Raw genomic sequence first — 24917 nt, forward strand, 5'->3', positions numbered from 1 at the left:
TCACTAGTAACTACGTTTGAAAGATTTACTTAGGCAGTCAGGATTAATAATCCCATTTATTGTGTAAACACTGTACAGTGTATCCATGCATTGGAATATCCCATAGTACCCTGCAAATAAACATGACTGTGATCAATCAGCTAAAAAATAACTATAATTTAAAAGGTAATATCCCTTGTTATTGAGAACATGTGGATAAGTAGAGATGTAAAGGAATATAACCTTTTGTAAGGCAGTTACAGTTTTGAACTGTAGATCTTTTCTCCTAGCAACTGTACTTTGAGAAATGTATCTACAAAAGTACTTAAATAGAGGGACTATCATCTATGTAAAAGTGTTTAGTGTTATGTATTTTTGGGTAACAAAAAAGCCAGCCACAGTCAATGAGCAATTAAGTAAAGTTTAAAACATGTATTCCAGGTAATATGGAAAATGCTTTGTGGCTACGGGAAGAAAGAGTAGATGAGTTTATAATGGCATAAAACATTAGAGGTGAGAACATGAAAATATCCTGTCTACAATGGTGTCTGTATTGTCTGAAAAAAAACAACAAAAAACACTGTTTTGACAGTCTATTCAGAGGAAGAAGAAAGAGGCTAAGTACAGACCATTTTATTTTTCTACTCTGCTTCTTATTTCTTTGGATTTTTCTGGTGAGCATTATTTCTCTAATTTTTTTTAATTAGCTTGCTTTTTTAATTTATTTTTAAGGGATAATGTAATATGATAATATGATAAAACAAAAACTAACACGGAGTTGGACAAGATAAAGAAAAGGAAAGAGACCGAAAGAAAGCACACGAGTCAGAGACCTACTCTTTGGCACACTCAGAAATCCCATAAAACATTGAACTGGAAGCCACAATTCCCTAATTCTTTAACTGGAGGGGTAAAAACAATTTGTTAAAACACTTAAAGTCCACTGGATTCATTTTTAGCTAATACTCGTAGAAATAGAGTATTTCTATTTCATTCAACAAAATTCTCTGTTGAAATGTACAGTAATGAAGGACTATAATCCATCCATGCTGTGCAGCAGCATGGAGCCAGTCAGAGAGTGATCCCAGTCTACTGAAGAGAAGACATGTCCACAGTGTTATGAGAGGGCTGGCTGAGAGTACTTACAAAAAGGTAATGAGAATAGACTGTGCCTTAGAGGGTTTTGTGTCCTTGGTTCTTGATACAGGGTCTGTGTGTACTGAGAATGACCTTGAACTCCCAATTCCCTTGCCTCTACCTACCCAGAGTGCTGGGATTATAAGCATGAGCCACCAGGCCTGGCTTAGAATTTGTTTATTATTAAATGAGATGACAGATATATGACACTGGTACCTGGCAAGTATTAATTAATACTCAGTATGTTTACATGAGGTATCTGGAAGGTGGAAAGTCAGTATAGAAGATAGGACTAAAGGAACCTGCTTATTAGCTGTCCAGAGTAGCACATACATGAAGTCTCAGCACTTGGGTGGCTGAGGCAGGAAAAGTGCAAGTTCAAGGCCAGCCTAGATGACATAGTTTGAAGCCAGCCTACACGATAAGACTAAGCTCTTATCTCAAAAAAAAGGAAAGTGAAAAATATAACTTAGCCTAGTAATCACGATTACTGCTACGGTAGTTCATGCGTATGTACACATATAATAAAGACTTTTACCTAACCTATTGGGAATTAAGTACTATAAGTACTTTCCATTCCATGGTAAACCTGTGTGTCCTAATACTGTCTACTTTACAGAAGAGAAAACTGAGTATTAAGCTGCCCAGGGTACTATAACTATAGAACTTTAAACTCAGACGTTTTAACTCTAGGACACATGCTTTTAAGAGCTGGGTGGTGGAAGTTTACACAGTCTTAAACTGTTAATAATGCTATGTGATTATATTTTTTATAGGAGACGAGGTATGTATTATTCTGAGATTTCAATGAAAAATAAAACACCTATAAAAGTTGTTGGCCACAAGAGGGCATCAGATACTCTTTTAGTGTCAAAGCTAAAAGTCGGATTCCAAGTAATGTCCCCTTGATATGAAAAGTTAGTGGTTATAACCTGAAGTAACACTTCCTATAGGGATGGAAAATTTTAGGTGTTCCATAGTTGTGTACAATATACATGCCTTTATTGTTGTTTTTATGTTTATCGAAGTAGTATCCATTCAATAAAATATATGCACAAAAGGAGGATAAATTGAAACCCCTCCATCCCTTTTGCAGATAGAGCCACTGCTGAAACTTTAGAGGATAGAGGGGGCGTTTTTCCTTCTAAATACATGTGTTTTAGTTTTCATACTCAAACTGCTATTATGTATGTTCAGTTGGTTGAATGAGTCTTTGTCATTAGACGTTAAGCTGCAGATCTCTTGGAAATGTCACATCAAGTATCTCAGTATGTACTTTACAGTGCTGGTGGTGATAGGGAGTATTCCCTTCAAGGTCCAGAATTAATCTCCTGACTGCCAGCTTTCACTATATTGTAAGGAAAGCAGTAAAGTTCAACAAAACAGTCAAATGTGGGTTGTTCGTGAAACCGAAAACATTGCTTTTACATATTATAGATCAACAACTAGACACAGCTTCCACAGAAATAAAATAGAGTGATCTGGGGGATTTGCCTAGCATGTATGAGGCCCTGGGTTTGAGCTCCTGCTTGGGGGGAGAGGGGGGCCTTTAAATTTTTTAACCAGCATGGTGGTCTATACCTGTAAACCCACCACTCAGGAAGCTGAGGCAAGAGGGTTGACCCAAGTTTGAAGCTAGCCTGGGCTATATAGTAGGTTCCAGGCCAACCTGGGTTACAAAATGAAGGCCTTTCTCAAACTTTTTTCTAAATTTTTTAGCTTTATCTAAAATGACTGAAACATGAAAAATAAATTAGTTTTGTCATCTGAAATATTAGTAAATGAAACCTAGTCCAGGTTTGTATGGTTAATTGTAACCTGATTCTGTCTGCTGTATATGCATAAGAAGCAGAGAGGTGCCTGACGAAGTGGTACATAACTAGTCTCAGAGACCAGGAGACAGAATTGGAGGTCAGCATGGGTTACACAGTGAGACCCTGCCTCCAAAACAACAAAAAGTTAATCTAGACAAAAACAAACACAAGTTTCTTACATTATTGTTACATTTTGATAGCTAAAATAATTCTTTGGCAAATAATTTTGATCATAGCACTTTTGATCATAGTGCTTGATATACTGAAAGACATTACTATTAAAATACAGGACATAGCAAGGGATTTGCTACATCCTGTAAATGCATTTAATATGTCAGTCATAGCTTAGCAACACAGTACATCATCCAGTATCAGTTTGTGGCCATGTGGCTGCCTAGTAGCTACAGCTTGCTATACCACTGCCCAGCATTGCCAGGAATACGATGCCCTATTTCACAGTCCAGGAAGACATTGAAATTAAAAGTGTGATTCTGCTGAATATACCAGCATACAGAAGGGGGAAAAATCCAAGTCAGGGACTACATATAACTTTTTTGTTTGGGGGATGTTGCTCAGAGATACAAAGCTTGCCTAACATGGTATTATGCATATTGAACAAGTATTCTGCCCTTGAATTACATGCATCCCTAGCCTCAGAGTCAGATTTTTCTTTTTTTCTATTATCACCATATTTAATGTAGCCTATGTGCACAACTTACCTAAAATATGGAAACAATTCATTCCAAACGTTTAGCTCTTGTCCAGCACACCCTTTACTGGGACCATCAAGACAAGACTGTAGAAGACCTATTGGTAACAGTGTTTGAAACCACCAACAGAAGGGACTGGCGAGGAAGGTGGCCTTCCTGGCTGCTGTTGCCAAGAGAAACTGGGAGAGATGCAAGAGAGCCGCCCATACTGCCCCACACTAACTTCACTTCCTGTCAGTTTCCCTCAATGCCAAGAAGCCAAGATTTCTAGACCAAGACTAGAACAAGAATCAAGAGACATACTTGGTTTCATAAGGCCTTGTGAAATCAAAACCTTTCTGGATCTTGCCTTTTTCATATGTATACAATGATGAATGAAATAACAGGACATTATAGAGTAATATTTCTGATACAGATTTAATTAAAATCCCAAACTTTTATCAGAGATTCTTCCCCAAACATGTTCCCTGCTTTGCCATTATGGGAGCAGTACTTCTAACTTCCAGATTTGCAAATCTTCAATAGTCAAATGTGAAGATATCAGGAGCCATCTGGGCTTGCAAAACAGTGTCCAGATGAATACAGGATGAGGCAGTACACACATCATGCACCCCGCACTACAAGCTTTCCTCCCTTAGAAGACTCTATACTGCTGTACAGCCAAGGTAAGACAGGAGGCTGACGGTGCAGCTTTAGTAAAACTTGTCTCTATTAGCAAGCTCTAGTTTGTGGGCCTAACGGATCCTCTTGTAGCACAGTTAAAATCCATTCTGTGTGAGGTGAGGTAGGTATGAGCAGCCCTGCGTTTCTGCTCCAGAACTCACTGCAGGATACTTCAGCATGGTCTAAAGAAGCCAAAAGGAATTCCATGAGTCAACTGAGATAGTACTATGGGCTCATAAGCCGTCGTCTTCAAGCAAACTGTAAAGGAGCCGTGTTTTTAGTTTGTCAATGTTTCAGCGATTAATCATTGAAACAGGCGGCCCTGGTGTTAGGGGCTGCGGGGTCAAATCGCTGGTGGCTTCGACATACTGATGTACTTCAAGGGTTGCTTTAGTACTGAAGTGCATGATTTACAGAAGTAATAGTGTGTGTTGGAGAAAACGTCAAACTACCGCCTCAAAACGATCTCTTAACATTTGATGTCATTCCTGTAACTGTCGTAGACATTTATAGTTTTTAACATTTTAAAGTCTGTTGGCATTCCTTTTTTTTTTTTTTTGTAAATTTTGAATTGCTATTTAACTTTTTTTCCCCCACTTAAGTATGGCATATTGCTTACCTATATAACATTGTAAGAAATTCCAGTCAAACTCAAACACATTGAAGTCTTATTAGCTACTACACAGTACATGCTAGCATTTTAATTGACAGGAAAAGACTTCATCTCCTCTTGGTTAACTTGAATTTTGATTTGTGTTATGTTGTTTCTCTGAATGGATAAATTGCTCTACTTTTCACATTAAAATCCTGGTGCAAGTTAGAAGATTCTCAACTTTACAGCAGTCTATAAGTTGCAGTTACTGGTTTGATTCCTCCCTTCTCCCAATGCTTCCTGGAAATGTTCTTACTGTTGACAGTTCTGGGACTGTGTGGTAGGGAAACTGTCCTACTTAACATTAAAAGAACACAGTGCCAGTGGCCAAAATGTATCTTGGAATAGTGTGTAACAGCTAACCTAATATGTCACCTAATCATTTTCTTTTCAAGGGCAAAATAATTCATTCTTTCACCTAGTTTGTGCTGATTCCATAAAACTGCTCAAGGTAGAAATTGCAGCAACTTGAGGAACCTAAAGATAAACTGAGAGACACTGTGGTGGAATACATACAGCAGTGGCTTACTACGAAGAAAATTGGGGCAGTTGTAAATTACCTACATCTAGACTACAGAGAATCTGTTCTCTCGCACATTTTGATGTAAAGGTGCATTCAGCTCTGAGAAGTGTGATATCTGTTTTTGTTTTTATTTTCTTTCCTATCGTTTGCATTGGCTGATAGCACTGGATCCTAAATACCGACTCGGTCATACACACACTCACACATACACACACACTCTCTATTTCCCTGCTTCCTATTAGACTGTAGGACCTACAGGGTTTGCTCCCTCATCTTCATTTAAGTGTGATCACCAACACACACATGCTCTTAAATCCCAACCTTTTATCTCCAATCCAGCATTCTCACACTCCAGATAAACTTAGGGGTTTCAACATTTCCAGTTCCCTATTCAAGTAAATTCCTTGCATTCAATGTGTTCAAAACACAATTCTATAACCTCACTTCCAACATTGACAAGTCAAGGCTTTAACTGTTACCTTTTCCCCTCTATATTGTCTGTCTTGGTTATATGCTGCCAACTTTTTGTCTATAATAGTATTGATTTTATGTTTTGGTCCAGGTATATAACTCAGCTACCAAGTTACCATTTTACCTAAATTAAAAAACAAACAAACACTCTTCATGTGCTTTATCCTTATAACAGAGCTGTCTCTCAACACATTCAAATGTTAGTCTTCGGTTTTCTGTCCCACTTCACTTTTCCACTCAGTTGCTCCAACCTAAAACCTAGTCCTTCCTCCCTTGTGACCAATCCTGGCACTGCTAACTTTTCAAGATAAACAGGATGTGCTTTAAAACACATAAATTAGTACCTGTGTATGTATAGAATATTCCTGGAAGGGAACAAACTGATCATACATTCCATTATATACTTAGGCTTTTCAGTTTGGTTCTTTGATAACCTATTCATAAACTAATAGAATTTAAAGTGCAGCTTTTTGACAAACTGGGAATAGAAACAAACACTGGTGAAGGTGTTTACACTTATCTCCTGCATACCACCTTTTCAAGTACTAAAAAATAAAAAGAAAACTATTCAGACCCAGTTATCCTTAACGTAAAAACTTTTAATTCTGCTTCCCTGAAAAAAAGTCATTCCATCTTATCAGCAAGATTCATAAAGACAAATTAATTTGCAGTTCATCTACTTTTCACTTGATGAGCACGTAAGTTTAAACAGCATTACCATTTCATATTTTTTTAAGATATTAGACTCTGGAGAAAGGAGGCAAGTGAGGTTATCACTTTTTGTTTATATTAAATTAAAGTCAGGTGGTGGTGTTGCACACCTTTTATCTGTGCACTCAGGAGGCAGAAGCAAGCAGATCTCTGATTTCAAGGCCAGCCTGGTCTACGGAGAGTTCCAGGACAGACAGGGCTACAAGGAGAAATCCTGTCTTAAAGCAAACACAAAAACAAAATCACTGTATATTAAACAGAAAATCCTCTAGGCAGATATTCTGGATCAATTTTGATGGTTTTGTTAGGGCCCTCCTTTGTAGTTTGCAATCATCACTATGAGTTGAACTGTCCCTACCACTCCAAATTCCTATGAGGAAACTTAACCCTTACAGTATGAGTTGGGAGCTGGTTGAAAACACACAACAGTTACTTCAGATGAAGTCTTTGGTAGGTGTAAATGCAGTATGATTGATGTCCCAGAATAAAAAGGACGATGGTGATGCATGCAAATACTCTCAGCATTTAGGAGGCAGGGGCAGGCGAATCTCAGTTTTAAGGCCAGCCTGGTCGACAGAGCTGGTTCCAGGACAGCCAGAGCTACACACTGAGAAATGCTGTCTTGAAAAACAAATGAAAAAAAAAAAAGGAAATATGGACAGAGACAGGTATTTACAGAGAAAGAATGTGAGGAGAATCAGGGAGCAAAGACCCATGGACAAGCCAAGGATGGATGCCTGGAACCATCCATCTCACAGCAGAGGGAGCCATCCCTGCCACCATGTTGACTGGCCCTTAAGTCTTACTTAGGCCTCATCATTTGTGGTAGTTTGTTCTGGAAGGAAGGCCTAGCAACAGGTACAAGTGCACACAGAGAAATCACTTGTAAATAACTACTTTCAGAAGACCAGTCATTTAAAGACTTGAAAGGCAACTGACACGGTACTATAATGTATTCTAAAAACTAAAGTCTAAGAAGTGTGTTTCAGGTATCTTAGCGGGTCTCCCTAGATTTTTATGCCAAAGTAATAGGATATCAAAACTAGCCAACATGCTACCTAGACTAGCAGTTATACCTCAGGTCTTCATTAGCTCTTTAAATCAACCAAGGAGAGGATTTCTTTGCTGTTCTCGTAAGACAGCACCTTTCTTTTCTATACAAATGCTTATCAATGTTAAAAAGGCATTGAAGTAATTTCACTTCCACTTCAGAAACACCAGCAAAATTAATTAAACCTGAGCTTAGTTTCTGGGCCTGACCTGATCTTTTGACTGACGTCATTATTGCATTTTGAAATTATATTCAGTTATGCCCTTAGATACTAGACCTTTTTTGTAATTTAGTAATAAGTTACTTTACATTCAGTGTTTAGTCAGTTTGGCTTTTACTCAATTAGCCAGGAATATCACATGATCTTTAGAATTATTAAGATTAAAATATGGTCTAAATTAAAGGCATTCAATTATGCACCATAGTTTCACTTGACATTTTATTTTATATGGACTTTGAAATTCTCAAATATCAAAGATGAATACAAAAATTTTCATCATGCCAATTCTCTTTAAAACCCGACATCTCATGAAGTAGGTAACTATCATCACTTTAAGGTTCCATGAAACTGTAGTTAAGTGAAGCAAACAGTAATCCTATGCTCTTCATGTTAGCTCCACTAGAAAATTTCACATTTAGTATAATCGCAAGTGGACCTGATTAGCCTTCTTCCTTAGGGAGTGCAGAGTCAACGACAATGTTTAAAGACACTTCACTGTAACAACTGAGGTGCAGGCAAGGGTACTTTTGACATCTGAGTAGGGGCCACTACTATTCTATAATGGGGATAGTTCCCAAAATGTTGACGGTGTTGAGGCTGAGAAAACTTAGCAAATAAACCAAACTATTCCTCAACATGTAATTTTACAGAAACTTCAATGCCCCATTGAAATCAACCTTTCAAGCCTGTAAAAATAGCTTTAAGCCATGAGATGATTGTTGCTGTGATCTGAATGTTTATGCTTTCCTGAAATTCTTACATTGAACTCTCACTGGTAATGTGATAGGAAGTGAGAGTTTGGAAAGTGACAGTGGTGGGGCTCCACCCTCTTGATTGGAATGAAAGTCCTTATGAAAGGCACGAATGAGCTCCTCTGCTCCATTCCACCTTGGGAAGACACAACAAAACAAGCCCTCCTCAGACTCTCCTGGTGCTATGGCTTGGGTTTCCCAGCCTCCAGATCTGTAAGCACAGTTTGTTTATAAATAGCTGATATAAGAGATCCTTTTAATGCAGCAGGAAGGGACCAAAACATGTCTGTGTTTAGCATGTATTTATACACACTTTTAATTCATCTGAAAAACATAGGTTTATTTCTACAATTATGGGATTCCAGAAGCTTCAACTTCAACATTGTATATTAGCAAACAAATACATATCTGGAGTGGCATATATGTATGGTCGATTAATATATGATGATAGCAATCTTTAGTCTTGTTCAAGGGATATGAGGGTGGAAGAGGCTTGATGAAGGAAAGCAGGAAGGAAAGCATACTGAAGCTTTAGTAGATTTCTGTGAAAGCAAAATAAAGCCACAACACAAGGCAGAAAACTACTTTCTTCATTTTATTTCAAAAGTACACAAGGTCACAAACTAAGAGCAAGTTTCTGTTTTTAAACAAAATTGTTCTTACAAACTTGAAAATCTGCATCACTGGATATGTAAGCCAGAAATTTGAAATACAAAATCTGAAAATGACACTACCCATACTCCACTTTGCAAATGTGGGGTGTCAGATTAGTATTCTTAGTACCACTGTATTTATTGCCAAAATTCACAATTAGGGACAAGAATAAGTCAATCAGTGAATTGGGGTCCTCTCAACACCTTTGCCATTAAACAAATGAGCAGAAACCACAGAGCTGGTCTTTGCCAGAGCCTTTGGTGTCTAGCTAACACCCAGCCCCGCTGATGGTATCTGGATTCTAAACTACAAACTCGGACATATATTTTGTAAGCTTGATCTTAGAGCTTAGGGTCAAATTCTGGAAGGTAAATGGTCAGCCTTCCAAAAGCAGAAATAACCACAATTCACCAATTTATGTATTATTATTATTCCCTTTCTGTAATATTTTCAAATGCAGTCTTGCTCAAATATGTATAATTTTAGTGTCAAAGTAGGCAAAGAAGAAATTCTATTGCAGAACATGTTGCCTTTATTGCTGGAATATCCAGAGGCAATTGAAATATTAAAACTTGCCCAGAACATTTATACTACGAAACACAAGGATGTTATAAAGATATATGTACATATATAATATACAATGTCACAAACCACTTAAAATTGTGCCAGCATTTTTCTACACACTACTCTGCAAGTGACACATTTAAAGCATTCAACACATAAAAAATGAACTTTTTTCTTTTCACACTGAAATAAGGCAGCTGAGAGCACTCTAAACACGGGTGAAACAAAATTTAGGGAAAAAACGAAAACCTATGACATTCACATAGCTTCAAATTTACATGCTGTGTACACAGAGCCAGTAGTTATTTAATAAGTCACACATTAAAGAATAGCCAACTCCATGCAGTGAGTTCTTTTTAATCAAAACGTTTACTTGCCTCTTCACTTAAATTCTAAATTCCCAGGGCTCAATCTGAAATTCATGTCTTAAAAGAATTCAGATTCAAACCTCAGTCTTAGCTTATTCGAGACAAAACACTGTACCACTGAGTTCAACCCCCAAGTGTTAGGTCTCTTGGTGTAGCTCAGGCTTGTTTTGAACTGGCTACTGGCCTCAAATCCAAGATCTTCCTGCACTTCTAGAGTTCTGGGATCAAAGATGTATATAATCACAGGCATTTCCATAATCTGTATGGCTCTTGCCCCCCAAACACACCCAGTCTGTGTTTCCATTCTAATAAATCCTTGGCAGATAACTCAAATTTAAGGAAAGGTTTATCTATATAACTAGTCAGGGAACTCAATACAAGACTGTGAGCAGCAGCAGCAGCAGCAGCAGCAGCAGTGAGGGCTTTCTAACAGGAAAATATCAGTCAGATTATCAATAACAATACTCATAAATTTCTGTATTGCAAGCACAGACTATGTAATCCAGTGTCATCTCTCCAGATTACCCCAGGTAACATTAAAATATGGTTCTAAGTCTCTCAACTATAAAGTGGAATCAAAAGAGGCTGCTGTGAAGACACAGTATGGCACTGGCTGTTACTGGTGCTCTAGTTAGAATGCATTAATAAAGTTATTGAACTGTTGACCACTACAAGTGTTAATTCTAGAACAAATACTTGCTCCCTGGTTCAGTTACAATCATCAGTGAGAATTGTTTGGGAAACCATTAGTGCTTGTCTGAGCTTTGGGTAAACTGAAACTTACAATGAGAATAGCTACATACCAAAGCCTAAAATTTAACTGTATCTCTAATTCTATATCCTATCGGTCTTTTTTTTTTTTTTCTTCCAGTTTTCAGTTGTTTTGTTTTTTAAACAAGCTTGTCTTTCAGATTATAGTTGCTACAGATCTGGACTGAAATACTTACTCGGATACTCTAGGTGTTGTTTGCCTTTAAATAAATACGAAGTATGAGGAAAGGAAAAGGTTACACACATCTACTTTCTATAGTAATTTCTACCTAGCATAATCTTCATTATGTAAAAAATCATTAAAATTTACATTCTAATTTACTCTTGTTATATCTTATAAAAATGCCAAACATCTGACAGTCAAACATGGCTATGGTTATAAATCAGAAACACAGTCAAAGAGTACAGGGCATGTGATTTTTTTTTTTTTTTAAATCTTTATAAACAATGGTATCACTCAAGTGACATCAAAAAAAGGGCAGAGGAGAAGAGGCAAGCTTGAGACTGTAAGGGTAGAGGAGTCACAGTGATGTGCTTTTGGAAACAGTACCTTCACCTCTAAGCACCTTCCAGGTAGGTGATAGTCAGCTCATAGGCACCAGAAAGTCATAGTAGAAATCAAATTACCCAAAAAGGCACAGATGAAAACATCAACACAAATATCAAAAGTAATTTTATGTGAGGTTTAAACCTACTTTACAAAATGCTTCCCAATACTGTAAAACTGTACACGAATCCATTACATGGACATTCATCTTAAATTCACCATTAAAATGTACACACAATACTCTGCCTAATTGTAAATGCATGCCAACATTAATTGATAATGTAGCATTTACCAGTGCAGCACCTGAAGAGATTAACAGAAAACGATTCCCTAGGGGAAAGGTTTTGGAGTTAATGACATCTTTTATTACAGACTGCATCTACTAGAAGAAAACTGCTAGCTCATTATATTCTACGCACACTCCCTCACAATCTTAAGGGAGATACAATAAATTCACTTTCTTCTACAAAAACTATACTTAATACATTTGGCAGATAGGAGTATTCCCTTTACTCCTTTTTAAATTTCTTTTAAGAGTAAGTCACTTTCAGAAAACTAAGACTCAAAGTTGATTTGTGAGAACTATAGAGAGGCAAGTTTGGCCACAGGACAGCAAGCACATTGCCCAAGTCTGGAATTCAGGGCTGGTGGAAGACATTTAACTTGCCTCAAGGAGATTTGTTCACTGAGTCTTGGGGAAAAATAACCTCCAGGAACTGTCCTCCCAATAGTAAGCCTAGCATACATATTCCTACAACATAAAATGTGCAGTCCAGCCTGCCACAAAACAAAATACAAATTTAAAAATCAATAAATTGAGAATTCTCATCTGTAACTGCCAGATAATAAGTTAACATTTTTGTTGTCCTTTTTTTCCTTTTTTCCTTGCGAAAACATCACCTAAAGTGGAAGGCCAGTGTTTAGTTGTAGATGGACAAATCCTAAATCCTCAGTCTGTCTAGTCAGAGTTTTGCAGACGTCCACAGGCCCTGAGGCACCAGACACACTCAAGGGTTTCATCTCCGTGTGTAGCAGAAGGAAATCCTTCTGCTGAATCTCCAATGTGCTGCTTTTCCATAGCACATAAAAGGTTACTACTTCCTGTTGCCTCTGCAGTCTATCAGTTAGATACTTACACTGTTCTACAGCCAGTATAGTACTACAGACTTGTAATCCCAGCATTCAGGAAGTTGAAGCAGAAGGATCATGATTTGAGGCCAGCCTAGGTTACATACTAAGACTCTATCTCAGAAGAAAACACAAAAAGAAAGAAATCATTTCATAATGTTTATGAATGACTGAGAAATGAAACTAGTCATTTCTAAAACACTGTAGTGTTACCTACTCTTAGAGATATCCCAAATATACTTAGAATTCTCAGAGAGATTATACAAACAAATTCAAACATTGTCATTTTTCCATGGATGTTTCTTACATTTAGGGGATACTATTGTTCATAACTAAATAAGACAGACAACCTAAAAATGATGTTAGAAACCACAAAGTACCATTTTCAGATGATTCAAGTATCAATTTGGTATATATATATATATATATATATATATATAAATTCACAAATTTCTTCACTTATGACATCATATTCAAAGTGCCATATCTTTTTTAATATCAGATGCCCATTGAAATTAACTTGTTAAGAAAACTCATCTTTTCCACATGGTCAATGCCATTACTATTAAGTCTTTACTGTTTCACTATAATCAAGAAATCTGTGGAGCATGTTTCTTAGTTTCTTATTAACGTCTTTGTGTGTGTGTGTGTGTGTGTGTGTGTGTGTGTGTGTGTGTGTGTGTATTGGGGCTGCTGTTAAAATTTAGACTAGAATATGTTTTGATATATAAAGAGAAGAAACGAACCATGGAAAACGGAAAAGGGAGATGTAGAGTTCTAGACTATAGACCCATCCTTGCTTTGTGCTGGAATCATCACAGGAACCGCTCCCATTCGACTAAGATTAGGGGCAGCTACCTTAGCGGGTGCCAGAGTTGGACTCTGAGGAGCACGTTCAAAGTCTTCACTGGGGACTTGGTTATACTGAGTCTTGGAATACCCTTCCATGTTGGAAGGGGACATGGATCCCAGGGAGGAGTGGTTGCTGCCAATGTAGCTCCTGGCAGTGGATGTCCGACTCTTCGGAGGCGGCACATCTTCCCTGCAAAACAAAGTCCCAACACATGGTAGTTTCTAAAAACCTACAATTATGTAAGCTAAACATCATGGGTAAGCACAAAAATTCAAACATTGAGCAAAGCAGGCCCTAACATCATTAATTATGTATGTACCTGTCCCAAATTATTATCTTGGTCAAAGCACAAAAATCAGTTAATGAACTATGGTTTTTGCACCAATGCATATGGTTTTGTCTGATGAGGGCAGAATCTCAAAGTTTCATATATTAGCATCAATGATTATATAGTTAGCCATAGCATTAATAGTTAATAAAGCACTAACACATAAATTTCTATCCCCAAAGGAAAGAATTCCTTTTACCTGGGAAAGTCCTCTAAGACTTTAGAAACCATATATTTCTGTTTTCAAAACCTAAGAATTCATAGTTAAGAATTTTCACCAAGCAATGAATAGACTATAAACCTGAATAACTTTGGGTGTATCTTAATAAAATAAGTGTTCCAATCTCCAACTTCCAGACTCAACAGCAATTTCCAGGTGGTTAATCTACTTACGTCATCTGTTATTTTTTTAAAGTATAATCCTAGTTAAAACCTACCAGTTTAGAATATTTAAGAAAACAAGCCATGTGTGGTAGTGTGTGCCTGTGACTCCACAATTAGGAGAGAGGAACACAAGGATTATGAGTTCAAGGTCAGTTTGGGCAACTTGGTGACACTGTCCCGAGAAGAAAAACAACTGCATTACCAGTTCCACAAACTACCACTGTCACTAATGACAACCAAGTATTTTCCCATGAAAGGCCAGGTGTTCCTGAGACAACCATTTTGCGTGATTCTCAAAATAGGCTAAGAAAATCTGAATAGCGGTTGGACGGATGCACTTGAACATGAATGCTTGGAAATGATTTGAGGGGAGGAACCAAAGTTTGTACTCAGTTTTCATACTATTCGCTCATTTGAGTAGTTTGAGAACTGCCATTTACAAACGTAATCATTTCTTCTATACCTGTCCAATCTATTTCCACTTAATTACCTGATATCGTGATGAACTTCCTTTTCATACTTCTCTTCTCTGCGTCTTCTATGACAGCAAAAGAGGATGGCCCCGATGAACACAAGAGCAAGCAGTGTTCCTATGATGGCTCCTGCGATCGTGCCGGCTCGATTTGAAGCTAGAAGACGTCAACCGAATTAGTAGGAGGAAGAAAACCCACAACACATGGCTTAGTACTGAAAGTATGGCACATATAGATAGACTCATTTCACTGCATATATTAACTTTTAAAAGACAGATCCGCAAGGCTTTTGTCTAGGAAGGAAAATGTGTAAAAAATATTTTTTTTTGAATGTTGGATCACCAGAATTTAAAAACGGATGAAATTTGAGTCAAAGCCATCTTGATAGGCACACGAAAGGGTTATGAGCTTCTCATTCTTTAATGGCTAAATAGTGTACCAAAGCTGATTTGACAACATTTAGCTACGAAAATGATGGTCTCATTGATAAAGTGTAGTGTCTTTTCCTCTGCGTGAAATAGAGGGGCCAGTAAACACCCACAGTGTTCTAATCCAAGTGAGCATCCTTGCCTTCAATACACCCTCGCTGACTAAACTGAACGAGGCAATGAGAGAGAGGAGCAAAGTGGATGAAAGAAGTCACTTACGAGGGACAACGTCCAGACGTAGCATACACTGGTCAGAGCCCACTCGGTTTTGGACTGTGCAACTGTATGTCCCAGAATACTCAGAACTGGCATTTTTCACAGATATAACAGGGGAAGTCATTTCTATAGAAGAAGTGGGGGGGGGGAGACAAATTTATTTTTACAGGATGTAGTACTTTCCGTTTTTAATAACGCTAATAAACCTTACAGAAGTCTGACAAAGCTGTTCAAAGACAGACAATGCTGGGCGCAAGCACACTGCCAGAGGCAGACCCACATCTCCAGATTCATGCAATGAGCCCTCGGGCCCTACAAGCAAGCTGACGGTTACCACAAGCCCTCAGCCACAGCCTCAGCTAAAGCAAGGTGGGTTGGTCCATCATTGTAGTGCAGTTCTGTTATCAGATGCATGATTACATTTAGCCAATGTGTAACTTTTTAGCTCATGTTACTTTACATAGGTTGTTTGGTTAAAACTTACACGGGTAAGTTACTGTAACATAGTAAGAATCCAGGCAGAACAGCCGTGACTCCACTTGGACACTTTTGCCACTAACTTGTGACCTTGAACATTTCTCCACATTAAAAAAAGATGTGCCAAAGTAACCAATTACGATATCCTAAAGGTGAAATCTTTCTAGAAACATTTCTTCTTTGAGGACACTTTGTTGTGATTATGAAATACTGAATAACTTTCATAGTGATTTGGATGTTCTACATACACCAGGGAATTTAAAATGTAACACACACATACAAACTCTCCTAGGTTTAAATCCAACAGGGGCCCACGGGTACCATTTTGTGCCGGGAGCAGTGTACCTGCTAACCACGGAGTAGGCATTTTCTGGGAGTCTGACAATTTTTGCCATTCATACCGCAGTGGAAGGGAACCTTCTTTTGGTTCACATTTTAGTTTGAAGTCATTTCCAATCTCTTCTGATCCATCCACGAAACATCTTGTACCTGAAGGCTTAACTGTACAAAAAGGAAACCAATTACAGCTTTATCTAAGAGAACAGAGTTTGATTTTCTAATGGATTCCTTAAGCACAAAGTACGATGCACAGCCACTGACTCCTTTACCAGCCACTGCGGGGCTCGGGATGGACAAGGGCACAGAGAATGGTATGTTGTCAACACCAGTTTACGCAGCTTTAGCAAACACAAACAGGTAATGAGCTCAGGCAAGCAGCCACTGCATAAAGTTTGGCGACATCTCAGATGCAGCTCAGCTCTGTGCACGGCCATTCCATAGGCGCATGTCAAAAAAAAGCAGGGAGATGAGGCTGGATGATGATGCTCCTGGAAGCTAGCCTCCACTCCTTACCTATTCTGTGTCCTTGAAATGCAGCCATCTGTGAGTACGTGCCAAGTCATATCTCTCTAGGTGTCGTGACTGGACAATCGGGGCACTTATTAATAACGCGGATAACTGGGACAATCCACTTTAGTGCAGCGCAGACCATTTAACATTAGGTATTTACATGAATTCAAATCCATTCAGACAGCAGAGTCATAAAAAGTAAATCGGAGGTTATCTTTCAGACCTCTGAGCAATAGTCTAGAGTGACAACTAATCTCATTACCTGCAACTTACCCCAACTCTGGCCTAACACCGTGGCATTGCACCGTTCTGCACCTCATTGAGGCATGGCATTTATGAAGTGAAATTAATATATGTTAGTCAAATGGGTCTAAACAAATGAAGTAAAATTAATATACATTAGTCAAATGGGTTTAACAAATGAAATAAAAATATATGTTAGTCAAATGAATTTAACAAATGTGTCTGTATAGTCATTGTTTAGTACTCTAGTAGGTAACTGGTTTTAAGGCTCTATAGGTATAAAAATAGGAGGATTTTCACCTGTTTTACATGAAATGACTTAGTTTTGCACATAACCTACTCCTGTTAAAGACTTTAAATTACCTATAGATTGCTTGAAATACTTATTACAATGTAAATGATACTTAGTTGTTATAATGATTATGACTGGAGAAAAATCATTAAAAGTCTGCACATTCCATGCACATAAATGTTTCCAATTATTTTTTGATTCATGGTTGGTTCAGTGTGAGGATGTGAAACCCAAGGATACAAAAGGCTGACTGTATACCCACTAAGTGGTACTCATGGCTGCAGACAGCCTTACTTCAAAATCTGGCCAGCTAGCTGGCTAGTTAGATTTCTATCATATAACATAGGTCTTCCTCCTGGAATCATGACTCTAATGAAGAATATTACATACTTTTTTGGTCTTTTACTCCATAAGGTTTTTTTTTTTTTTTTTAGAATAAACTATGTGTGTATGAGTAACTGTCTTCATTAAATGCATCAGTATAACACAACTGTGACTTCCCATTCAGCTACTGATGAACTCTATAGTTTGGGGACAGACGACTATAAAGCTTGCTTAGACAAGTTCATCAGGAACAAGTGTGCAGTCTATAGAATCAGAATGAACAGCCAAGGAAGTATGGAACACTACTATACAAGAAGCAAAAGCCTGTAAAGGATTTGGGAATATTCTCAAAAAAGCAGACACCAGCTCTTGGACAGCTATTTCTGAGAAAAGAATAGGAGAGTTGGAGACTAAACATGGAGTAGGTACTGTCAGGATGGAGGGCCCATTAATAATTAGTGTCCTGGTGAAGGGGGTAATGCAGGGTCGGTCTGGGAGCAATGCTGGCCAAACAGTAAGCCATTATTTTCATTTTGCTCTAAGGCCTTGGGAAAAACAATGTTTGCTTTGAAGTCTGTAGTTGGCTTGAACATCTATCTGTCTTCCCGGTCTGATAAATGCCAGAGCTGTTGATCCCCCCCAAGTCTAAGTTGATTCTCATGCTTTCAGTCATACATGAGTTTTCCTTGTTTCACTATTAGGAATAAAAGTGGGTACTGGGACACTCACACACACTAAATGTCAAGGGCCATTCCTGCTGCTACCACAAGTGTGCTTAGCCACAATGCCATCACTGCTGTTCCACCCACAGAAAGATGCCTGTCCAGTTGCTCTGAGAATAGCTACGCAAATCCCATTGCTTCCCAATGAACCTTTCCCAAATTTTGATAGCCAGCTGTCAATCACATTGTGAATAATATGAATAGCAGTATGAGACGCTCTACACTTTGTCTGAACTCAGTACTTCCAGGCTAGTGCTGAAAGAAGGTATATGCAGAGTTACACAGCACCTGCTGATCAGGATCTGAGTAAGAGTTCAGACCACTGCTTTAAAGACACTGTCGCCAGCTTATGCAACTTACAAACATAAAGGCCAGTCCATGTTTACATGACATAAACATAGCTAGCATTTCTAATGACACCACATTCCCTTCTCTGGAACCTTCTTCAGATTCACTTTCACATCACAGAAAACACTTTTAACTAGAGCCGTTTTAAGATGGAGTGTCTTTAAGATCAGGACCCCTTGGGTGCTAAATCAGTGAGGTGGCCAGCAACTAAGACAGCCTCAGCAGTTGCCATTGGGATGCAATCGACGGCCCCTGGTCCCTGTCTGCTCACACAGGCATCCCAGAGGCCCTGTCCGGAAACACTTACTCATCCTACCCTAAACTAAAACCAAGTCATAGAGTTTGACAAGAGGTAACTCTCTTATTTAATTATTCCCAAGATTATCTTAAGTAATCTTCATTTCCTACAAAAAGTGGATCTCCCTGAACATAAGACTTTGAGTCACAAGGCAGGGAAATTACTACTGTAACAGCTGTTTTTTACTTATGGAAGTCAGCACACATTGTGTGTACAGTCTACCACAAGGAAGTTTCAGAGATATATTTGAGTTACAGCCTTTCAGAGCCTCCAAAGTTGAAGAGATTAATTGTACACATTATTTCAGATTCTAAAGATGAATAAATAATCTCTGTAGTCTTTGGACCTCTGTAGCTTACCAAGAAGTTGACACATCTCTTTTGTAGCTAGCCAAAGGGAGTGATAAGGCATCCCAGCATCTATCTAATTCCCTCGCCTGAGGAATAGAAACAGTTATAGCAAGGAGGTAAATAACCCCTCAGTCCTTATTTCAACTCCTTCTACCACAGTACATCTCCTCCAATTGAAACATTCCAGTGATTTGGGGCTGGACAGATGGCTCAGTGGATACAAGTACTTATTAAAGCTCTTACAGAAGACCCAAGTTTGATTCCCAGCACCCACATCTGACAGTTCATAACTGCATATGACTCCAACTTTTATGTTTCTGGCCTGCATGGGCACAAGTACACACATATATACACCACACACACAGACATCTACAAACACATAACTTAAAATAAAACAAATCTTTAAAAATACAAATAAATAAATACTCTGAGGAATTAATCATTTATCCTTATGAAAGTAAAGGTTAAAACACAAATCATTTTAAAGCTGAATGAGGCCTTAGGCTTAATGATAATTAAATCTTTGTTTCAAACTGATGGGCTTACGCTAAAGGAAATGACAAGTTTGAATTAATTCTCAGGGAAATTTCTGAAGAGAAAAAGCAAAAAACAATAACAACAACAAAATTTACACCAGTTAAGGTTAACTCCTGGTTCATTCTGGTTCTGGTTTGTTTTCTGATGCTATAACAAAACACCTGAAGCTGAGGCTAGATCACTATTTTGAATGGAAATTTGTCCTAGAATTCTGGAGGTCCACGAACATGATGTCGACTGTATCTGCCTGGTTTCCAGTGAGGACGACCTCATGACTGAAGCAAAACTGGCATTTGACCCCTGCAACGAAGCTAATCAACTGTAACAACCTGCTTTCAGGGTAATGGATCTAGCAACACTGGAACTACATCAATCCCTTCAGGAGAATGGAGGCTTCTTGACCCAATTACCTAAAACATCCACCACTTCCTCAGCAAGCCTCAATGAGTTTTGGTCACAACACACTCAAATCATAGCTGAGTTCTCCTTGCATTACCTAAGACCCTTTCACTGACTTCCACAAGTAGGCGGGCCTCTTCCTTTCTCCGTTCAAAAAAAAATATCTGGACTAACTCTGTTTTCTGCTGTCCGGGGTTTCATGAGAAACCAGCTGCGTCTGCCATGAATGCTGATACTATACGCTGCAGCCACTTTCCCTGGAACCACGGAACCCCCTTGGACACAAGGAATGGTGACTTACCAAGAACTGTCAGCAGGACTTTCTTATTTGCCACCCCAGGAGCCTTCTTCACTTTGCACTGGTAGGTGCCAATATCCGACAACTGCAGATTCGTTACATTGATAGACGCGTCGCCAGACTGGACATCACTGCTCGTAAAGTGTACTCGTCCTTTCAGATCCGGATAGTAGTTATCATAAATTTTGTCTCCAGAATACAGAATAATCTAAAACAAAAGCAAGCGAAAACAAGGAGATTAAAAAAAAAAAAAAAAAAAAAAACTACCTCATTTCATAAAGGTCCGTATTTCCCAGTACAATCCCTTGTTCTTGTCGAAGGGCAAAGAGTAGTACCAAACTCAAACAAGAGGATCACAGCTGGGATGTGACTCGATGACTTTCTTATCTGAATTGTATGGGGAAAAATAACACAAGAAAACCTTTTTCCCCCAATGTTAATGTAAAATATGAAAACAGAAAAATGCTGTATTATGAAATGCCAGCTGTCTAACCATGCACAGGATGAGAAAGCAGAAGAATGGAATGGGGCTGAGTTGTGGCCTCATGCTCCACGTCACATGGGGAAATCAAGGTGGAATTTGATAACATAATATGCCCTATAGTAACTAGAAAAAACAAACAAAACCCACCCACAAACACAACCATAATCCACACAAACTTCCTGTCTGAGACGTTCATTATGTACAGTACAACTGAAAAATGTCTCCCAAGGATATCTTTCTTCTGAGCTTTTCTGTTTGACGCTTCTAACACGTCCCCCCGCCCCCCCCCAGCCTGAGTCCACAGAAACACGTTTGTGTGTATGTTAACTGCCCATCCACCAGGTCACACTCAAGATCAGTTTGCTGAGTAAACACACAGAGCAGCTGGAGGAGCCAGCACTGGTCTGGACACACTGGCCATTACCTTATTCCTGTCTTGCCACCCCCACTCGTCAGCATCCATCAACACTCATGTGTCCACAGACATGACACGCTGGCTTCCTGACTATTAAACTCCTCACTCAGGTTGGGAAAAGCTACAGTACGAGTTCAAACAATCTACTTCAAAAGCACGTTTTGACACATGCATCTCACTCTTCATTTTTGAAGCACCGAACAGATGTGTCCCCACTGTGAGTGACTTTGTAAACCAGCTTAGTGCTTTCCTATGACAACTGGCTAAGCGATGGGACACCTAGCATTTACCAGACGATTCTCCATGTCTTCACTGATTTCTTGCTATGTTGTAAGGATGGTGCGATTGTTCCCTTGTAACACTTGCACTAAGAAAGTCCTGGCTCTTATCACACCAATTGATGCAACCTAGCCAAGCAATAAGCCGGACTGTTTTCACTGGGCACAGTTTGTGACTGATGTTCCTATGTTACTTCCAAGCTGACAAAATACTTATGCATGCAGTATGTCGTTAAACTCTTCTAAGAGGTGGTTAGGACATATGTCCCTGGCAGACACACGGGTTTACAGAACATGGGAAAGCACAGGTGTGAGAACTGCACAAGTCTGGGCTCAAATCCCAACTACTAGCTGTATGACATTGGACTTGCCCCTTCTTGTCTCCAAGCCTGTTTCCTCACTTTCATAAGCATAACCATGAGCACCCTAGAGTCATTTTAAAGCTTAAATAAGTCTATGTAGTCATGTGCTGCATACAGATGTTTCTGTCAACCCCGGGGTGTGCATGTACAATAATGGGTCCACAAGACTACTTCAGAGTCATCTTATGTCTGTGCAGGTACATTCTCTGCTGTTCAAATGATTGTCAAAGTCATACGATGATATTCTCAGAAGACATCCTTCATGTTGAAACACGCATGGCTGCCTAACTAAAACACAACGACACTGACCAGGATGTGGCAGGCACATAGTAAAGTGTCTCATGGGGATAAGACTAGACATTTCTCCAGCCCGGTCTTCCAACTCCATGTCCTTAGGTACCATCTGCTCGATGAACTCTATTCAAGCGGGAGTTCAGCTAACGTACGCTATAGCTAAAACACTATGGAAGCATTTCCATACCTGTCAGCTTCCTTTTCATCTGATTTGACTGTGCGTTAAATCTAAGGCCAGGTTTTTAACCCAGAAATGACCACTCCAGACCAAGGGCCCGGTGTCATGCTTGTCTCACAATTGTGTGCTTTGTCCTTAGCTTGCAAGATTTGGGACCCTCCTTCCATGAACAGACAGGCTATAAGCTCGGGGCACACTGTGCCTGCTGGTCTCTACAGACACCTGGTCACAGACTTCAGGGTCTCAAGTAACTCAGAAGGACCGAAGACTCATGCTCTCCTGTGTTAACGACAGGCTCAGAATCCTGAGCAGGACGAGGGAAGAGAGTGCCGGACCTCCATTAGAAACGTGTGTTCAGAGTGCAGACATGTTCATGGGGAGAGAAGCAGGGAAGTAAGAGTGGAGAAGGCCACAGGGTAACCAGGATGATGAGAGTAAATGAGACAACTCTGTCGTTGGTTTTTTGTTTTTGTTGTTTTGGGTTTTTTTGTTTTGTTTTTCTTTTTTTGCTTAGGAAACAGATAGTTCTGGTTACAGAATCAGGGCAGAAGTAAATCCACAGCCATGTCACTGACAACTACGGAAGCTTCCTCTTTATCTCCTCCATAAATGTGTGGATTTTATCAAAAATACTCATTTCTGGACTGCACTAATTTAATCATGAAATGGAAGAGTTTCGTTTTCAGTTATAAAATGAGTCCTTCTTTCTATGTGGACAATACGTAAGATTGTAAGTTTTTTGAAGGGGCCACATTATGTAATGCAGGCTGTCTTCCACCTCAGCCTCCTGTGTGGGGGAAACGACAGGTGTGGGCCACCACGCTCATCCCTTACAAACGCTTGTATCACCACACCCCTGTGAAATCCTGAACTTACCTTCTTACCTCTGGTCTAATATTTTTCAAATGAAATATGTCAAATGAAGTTAATATATAGCATTCTAAATAAAGTGACTACTAAGCGCGTAAGTAAATACGTTACAGGGGTTTTTGCTCTCGTGTGCCATACCTACCCCTTATGATCATTTTGTGTGCTAAGAAAAGGGCTCTAGGGCAAGGAACCTATCACCAAGAATGAGAACCCGAGTTCAACTCCTAGAATCCACATGGTGGAAGGAAAGAATAGCTTCCCAAAGCTGCCTCTAACCTCCACAGGCTCACCACCATGGCAGCGTTCACATGTGCAGGGCCGCACAAATAAATAAAAGGGTAAGACAACAGGAGAAGATTTCATTCCCTTCTTAAGTAATTCATCGTACGGGCTATTTAACTTGAGGAAATATGGCAGATAGGCTCTAGCAATAATACTGTACACTTTTCTTACAGTATACTGTATCTTACATCTTCTTTAACAAAACTGATTTACCCACTGTCCCTCTCACTGTGTACACTCCTGTCTGCCTGCTCCCGACACCCTCTATCCCCTGCTCTGGCCCCTCAAACGTATACCCAAGCTTTCAGAAGTTTCCATTGGTCCTTGCTTGAAGTAGCCTTTCATGTACTTCATTCATTACATGGGCAGTAGCTCCTGTGTGTGTCAACACACAGCCTGATTGTGTTCCTCATTTCCACCACACCTGAGCAGATGGGGGCTTTCTCCTCTCCCTCTACACCCAGTCTGTGTGAAGATACACCTGCACCCGCACTGACGTGTGCGGTGACCAGCACTGATCACACTCACCGCCTGCACCCGCACTGACGTGTGCGGTGACCAGCACCGATCACACTCACCGCCTGCACCCGCACTGACGTGTGCGGTGACCAGCACCGATCACGCTCACCGCCTGCACCCGCACTGACGTGTGCAGTGACCAGCATTGATCACACTCACCACCTGCACCCGCACTGACGTGTGCAGTGACCAGCATTGATCACACTCACCACCTGCACCTGCACTGACGTGTGCGGTGTCCAGCACTGATCACACTTACCGCCTGCACCCTCACTGACGTGTGCGGTGACCAGCACCAATCACACTCACCGCCTGCACCCGCACTGACGTGTGCAGTGACCAGCACCGATCACACTCACCGCCTGCACCCGCACTGACGTGTGCAGTGACCAGCACCGATCACACTCACCACCTGCACCCGCACTGACGTGTGCAGTGACCAGCACCGATCACACTCACCACTTGATCCACCTTCTGGTTATCAGAGGGGGATAGCAGCCACTCGATGTCCAGGGGTCCATCGTCTCCGGGACTCAGTGTAAACTTGCATGGTAGATAAGCAGTTTCCCCTTTCGCTTTCTCGATACTCTGTTCAGGAGTGGTGATGCTCAAACCTCTGGTGACATCTGCAGAAAGAAACACAGACGTGGGACTAAGCTGCTGCTACTGTCCTGGCACATGACCCTGTGGCCATTCATGGG

At 39.8% G+C, this 24917-nt stretch overlaps 1 protein-coding gene across 2 annotated transcripts in view; it reads right to left on the reverse strand.

The window, feature by feature from the left end:
- The window catches only part of Cxadr (CXADR Ig-like cell adhesion molecule), a 56751-nt gene that overhangs the window by 4019 nt on the left and 27815 nt on the right, over window positions 1-24917 (reverse strand). The window contains exons 2-7 of one of the 2 annotated variants that reach the window (XM_059277823.1): window positions 24676-24842; window positions 20538-20742; window positions 16220-16375; window positions 15401-15523; window positions 14771-14909; window positions 13574-13757 (exon numbers count right to left, since the gene is read on the reverse strand). In XM_059277823.1, coding sequence (XP_059133806.1) covers window positions 13574-13757; window positions 14771-14909; window positions 15401-15523; window positions 16220-16375; window positions 20538-20742; window positions 24676-24842 — 974 coding nt within the window. Of the gene's footprint in view, window positions 1-9265; window positions 13758-14770; window positions 14910-15400; window positions 15524-16219; window positions 16376-20537; window positions 20743-24675; window positions 24843-24917 lie in introns of those variants that run through there. The other variant, XM_059277822.1, reaches the window with a different exon arrangement.

The sequence above is a fragment of the Peromyscus eremicus genome, chromosome 12 (genome assembly GCF_949786415.1).
Source record: "Peromyscus eremicus chromosome 12, PerEre_H2_v1, whole genome shotgun sequence".
NCBI lineage: Eukaryota > Metazoa > Chordata > Mammalia > Rodentia > Cricetidae > Peromyscus > Peromyscus eremicus.